This window comes from Rhinichthys klamathensis, unplaced genomic scaffold (assembly GCF_029890125.1).
Source record: "Rhinichthys klamathensis goyatoka isolate OS25496 unplaced genomic scaffold, OSU_Roscu_1.1 h1tg000188l_1, whole genome shotgun sequence".
Taxonomy (NCBI): Eukaryota; Metazoa; Chordata; class Actinopteri; order Cypriniformes; family Leuciscidae; genus Rhinichthys; species Rhinichthys klamathensis.
The window spans coordinates 1,279,449-1,284,508 of record NW_026606715.1 but is presented as its reverse complement, the minus strand read 5'-3'; the positions used below and the strand labels follow the sequence as shown (position 1 = coordinate 1,284,508).

At 40.5% G+C, this 5,060-nt stretch overlaps 1 protein-coding gene across 1 annotated transcript; it reads left to right on the top strand.

Annotated features, from left to right (window-relative positions):
- Positions 1–2,188: 2,188 nt before the first annotated feature.
- olig3 (oligodendrocyte transcription factor 3) lies at positions 2,189–3,658 on the top strand. The gene has a single exon (XM_056261905.1). It carries the CDS (start codon positions 2,560–2,562, stop codon positions 3,331–3,333), a length of 774 nt encoding a protein of 257 aa, XP_056117880.1. The 5' UTR covers positions 2,189–2,559; the 3' UTR covers positions 3,334–3,658.
- Positions 3,659–5,060: the final 1,402 nt, after the last annotated feature.

Sequence of the window (5,060 nt, the reverse complement as noted above, 5' to 3'; positions counted from 1 at the left end):
AGAGTTAGTTGACATCAGTCAAGCGTCGGATCATCAGAATAAAGAGTTATCAGATATTAAACACAGTCTAATAATACTCTATAATACTCTAATGAGAGTTAGTTGACATCAGTCAAGCGTCAGACCTCGTGTTTTACAGTGTATTTTTCCTATAGGAACAGGAATAAGGCGAGTGTGTTTGCTGTAAAGCCTGAGTGCTTCTGTATGGTCCAGGTTCTGGGATGGTGTCCTGCTGTTTGGGTTTCCTTCTCGGGACAGCAGTGAGTAAATGAGACCCCCGGCCTCTCTACATCCCTCTCTCTCTCTCTCTCTCTCCCCCCCTCCGTCTCTTCCCTCTCTCCGCCGCTCACACACTGAGACATTTTTCCACATTGGCCGGATTAGGAACACTTTCACTTAGATCTATGTGGTCGCCCCCACAGACAAAGAAACACTTGGAGACAGGATTAGTAGGATTAAAAAGGATTCACATATGTCCAGTTCAAGCAATTGGTATTCAAAGCTTTACACTTTCAAATGCCACCAAGAGAGAGTAAAGCAGTCCCGAGCTTTTCTTTGCATTGCAGCACCTTTATGAGAAACGATTCCCTTTCAACTTCCTCTATGGCGCCGTGAATTCATGTTTTCACTCTTTTTATGCGGGGATTTTATTGCTGTGGAAAACCAGCGAGACGACGAGAGGAAACACTGTTTTTATCCTGCAAACACTGAACTGGGACCTTCTGTTTCACAAATACTGGGAGAGTTTTCATCTCTCATCTTTCTGTGATGTTCTGATGATTACCCTGCAATTTAGACTTGTGTTTTACTTTGTACACAGAAATGTTGATTGTTTTCATAATTATGAGACCACATACAAAGCTTGATCGTATTATGCAAGAAAATGTACAATCTCTTTGTTTGTTTCATATAAACCAGATGATAATGAAGAGACACTGTAACAGTATAGCATAATGTCTGTATATCATCTGCCAATGAAAAATTATTTAATAATCTAAACATATTTAATATTTATCTTACCAATATATAAATTAAATTGTATTTTCTCTGCTTGTAATGCATAACCAGATTAAATCAAAAGATTTTGTAATTACGCATATAAGCAGTAAAAGCATTTTTTCATATAATAATTAAATATGTCAGACAGCATTTACAACTCATCCATGATCAAATGCTCAGTGCTAAATGTTCATAGTAATCATAATCGTAATCATAATCAGATATTTATATAAACTTAAGGACAATATTAGTTGCTTTCTGAACACATTTTCTGCTTTTTAGATTCATAATAAAGTTACAGAATTTTGTTGATAATTGGCTAAAGTAAGTGTTAAACTGACTAAATACTGAATTTTGTTTTCATTCAGTTCAGGTGATTATAATTAACATTGTAATGTTTTTATTATTATTATTATTATTATTATTATTTTAGAATAGGAACTAATTTGTTTAACTTTACCTTGTTTTTTTTATATACAGAAATTTAATTGCACAGACACACCAAAGCAATGCAAATGTAGCTTTTTTTTACACCATGAAACAGGTTCAGAAATTATGAACTAATTATGAAATTAACAAAATACATACTGCATTTAAAAAAAATGACAATATCCATTCAGGATTAATGTTTGTAACACACACACACACACAGAGAGAGAGAGAGAGAGAGAGAGAGAGAGAGAGAGAGAGAGAGAGAGAGAGAGAGAGAGAGAGAGAGAGAGAGAGAGAGAGAGAGAGAGAGAGAGAGAGAGAGAGAGAGAGAGAGAGAGAGAGAGAGAGAGAGAGAGAGAGAGAGAGAGAGAGAGAGAGAGAGAGAGAGACACACACACACACACACACACATCTAATCCGTAGGATCATTACTTAATCTAATCATGCTTGTTAATATTATTTTAGATGCACGAAAATATAATGACAAAATATTACTATCCAATATCACGCATACCAATAAACACAGTATACAGTATGCATATTTTGTGATTGCATACATAATCAGTGAGACGAAATGAATGGTGCAAGGTGTGTTGTGACTGACCCGGCATCGGTTCTTAAGTGTGGAGAAGTATTTGCAAAGTTTCGGAGGCTCCTGGGTTGAAGTGTCCCCCCATGGCGTCCTTACAATGAATATGAATAGATGCTCCTCTGGTCAATGGGACAGTCAAAGCACACCGCTCCAGATAATGGGGACGTCATCCTAACAAGACCGTTATGAATAGAGGGGCTCCTTTTGTTTGGCCCCTGTCGAGCAGCGCTATAAATACTGAGTCCTGTGATGCGACTCCACAGATCGAGAGAGTTCATCAGCGAGAGAGATCAAAACCAGGCGACACGGCCTCGGTCGACAGAGAGGGAGAGAGAGAGACACAGACACATACAGAGAGAGAGAGAGAAGAGCAAACCAGGCGACACGGCCTCGGTCGACAGAGAGAGAGACACAGACACACACACAGAGAGAGAGAGAGAGGCTCCGGTGGGATAAATCAGGTGATCAAGCAGGAGTGACTTGAAATAAAAACAAGACAAGAGAAAGACAACCTCCTACACAAGCTCAGACATAAAATGAATTCGGACTCGAGCTCCAGCAGAGCCTCCTCTCCAGACATGGATGAGATGTTCCTCCGCGAACACCACCTCCTCCACCCGCAGGACGCGCGCCTGAACTCCGTGTCCTCCACGCAGAACGAGCTGCTCCAGAAGATGACCAGCGAACACCTGTCCAAATCTCCCTCCGGCAGCAAGTACAAGCTGAAGAAGCAAGTGACCGAGCAGGAGGTCCAGCAACTGCGCCTGAAGATCAACGGGCGCGAGCGCAAGCGCATGCACGACCTGAACCTGGCGATGGACGGGCTCCGGGAGGTCATGCCGTACGCGCACGGGCCGTCCGTGAGGAAGCTCTCCAAGATCGCCACTCTCCTGCTGGCCAGAAACTACATCTTAATGCTGACCAGCTCCCTGGACGAGATGAAGCGGCTGGTGGGCGAGATTTACGGAGGACATCACTCGGCGTTTCACTGCGGGACGGTGAGCCACGGCGGCGCGCATTCCGCGAGCACGGCACACCAGGTGCATCACCCGCTCCTCGGGAGCGCGCTGTCCTCTTCCACCTCCTCGACGCTTTCGACCAGTTTACCGGGACTTACATCCATTAGGGCCCCGCACTCTCTGATGAAGAGCACCCCTGCACCCCCTCTGCACCTCGGGGGCAGTTTCCAGCACTGGTCGGGCCTGCCGTGCCCCTGCACTATCTGCCAGGTGCCTCCACCCCCTCACCTGCCCATCACCTCCACGGGACTCACGAGGCTTTCCACGGAAAACAAGGACGTGATGAAGTGAAGTGTGCATTGTGGACTGGACTTTGCATGATCTGTCTGTCTGTCTGTTTGTTTGTTTGATTGTTTTAGCCCTTACAAATACACTACTTCGTCCTTGTAACAAGGATCTCATTGATTGCTTTGTAAGGTAGCTCACAGTTATGGAGTATGTGCTGCATAACGCACTGTAAATAATGTCAGGGGCCGCGCGAGGCTCCGTGTACATTCACTGTAAATGAGAGTAAATTGTTCTATTCGAAACGGAATCGTATGTGTTTGAAGTTGCCCTGGAAACGCGAGCACTCCCCTTGCGCGAGCTTACTTTGGTAACCATATTGTGCGCCAAAAATTAATAATAATAACAACCTAGGCTACATTAATGTGGGATCTCCTTTCTGACATTGTATGTGCTTCAGCGTTACACATCTCGGTAACACTTTATTTTAAGGTGTCTTTGTAACAGTGATACATTTAAGTATTGAGTAATATTAATTAACTATGGGATTACGGTCTGGTTTGGTTTAGAGTTAGTTGCATGCATGTATGCATACTTTATAGTTATTATAGTAACTACATGTAACATATGTCAAGGACACTATAAAATAAAGTGTTACCCATTTCTAGGCGTTTTGGCGCAGAATGTGTCTATCATGCTAAAGTTGCGTAAGGCTACCTGTTGATCATGTGATGTGATGATGATGATGATGATGAGTCGCGTGCACGTGTCTTTCTGCAAAGGGCGTGAAAAGACGAAACCCACATGTTCCTTGTAACAAGGATTGTGTAATGGCATTTCAGATGGAAACTGTACGACTGTGGATTTAGTTCGCATTAGAGTGTTGTTATGATGATATCTCTCTTTCGATTATTTGATTCATCCATTGTCTGCCTGAGTAATAGCTGAACCTTCAGTGTGTCGTATCTTTATTTGAAATTCTTCAGCATGAGCATGATCCTTTTTCCTGGGGAAATTTTGTTATTCCAGAGAGATTGCCGTGGTCTTTATTTTTGTACATTCTTGTTGACAAATGAGATATTTATTATTGCCCAGTGTTCCTGGATGAAATTTCAATAAAACGTTGCTGTAAAAAAAAGAAAGAAAAGATTATTTTTTGTTTGGTATATTTTTTGTAACATGTTGTGCATATTACATGTATTGTGCCTTTAGTTATTAACACTGCATTTGAAAATAATGATCAGTCCGCTCCTATAAAAAAATATTACTGAATGTAGAGATAATTATCTGTTTGCAATATAAAAAGCAATTTAAATATGCAATCAAATATTTTACACAAAAAATGTTTCAAAACATAATTCGTCACAGAGAGAAATCATTGCTTTGGCGCTCAACATAAAGATAAATGAATTCGGTAACACTTTATTTTACAGTGTCATTGTTACGTTACATATAGTAATAACTATAAATAATGCACAATTACACAACTAACCTAAACCAACCCTAATATTAATCCTAACCCCATAGTACATGTAGTTAATTAATATTACTCAAATGTATATTTACTATGAGACACAGTGTAAGCATTAATTCCTATTTTAAAACAAAAGAAATAAAGAAACAAAGAAAGAAAGAAAATAAAAAAATCGGAATATGCTGAAACATTTAATTTGTGGAAGCTATAAAACATGCCGTCTGAATGTAAATTAAAATGAAAAAATACGGTTTCAATGATAGCAACAAAATAAAAATCACACGGTACTTTTACTCATATTTCTTTCTGAGAGTTGTGA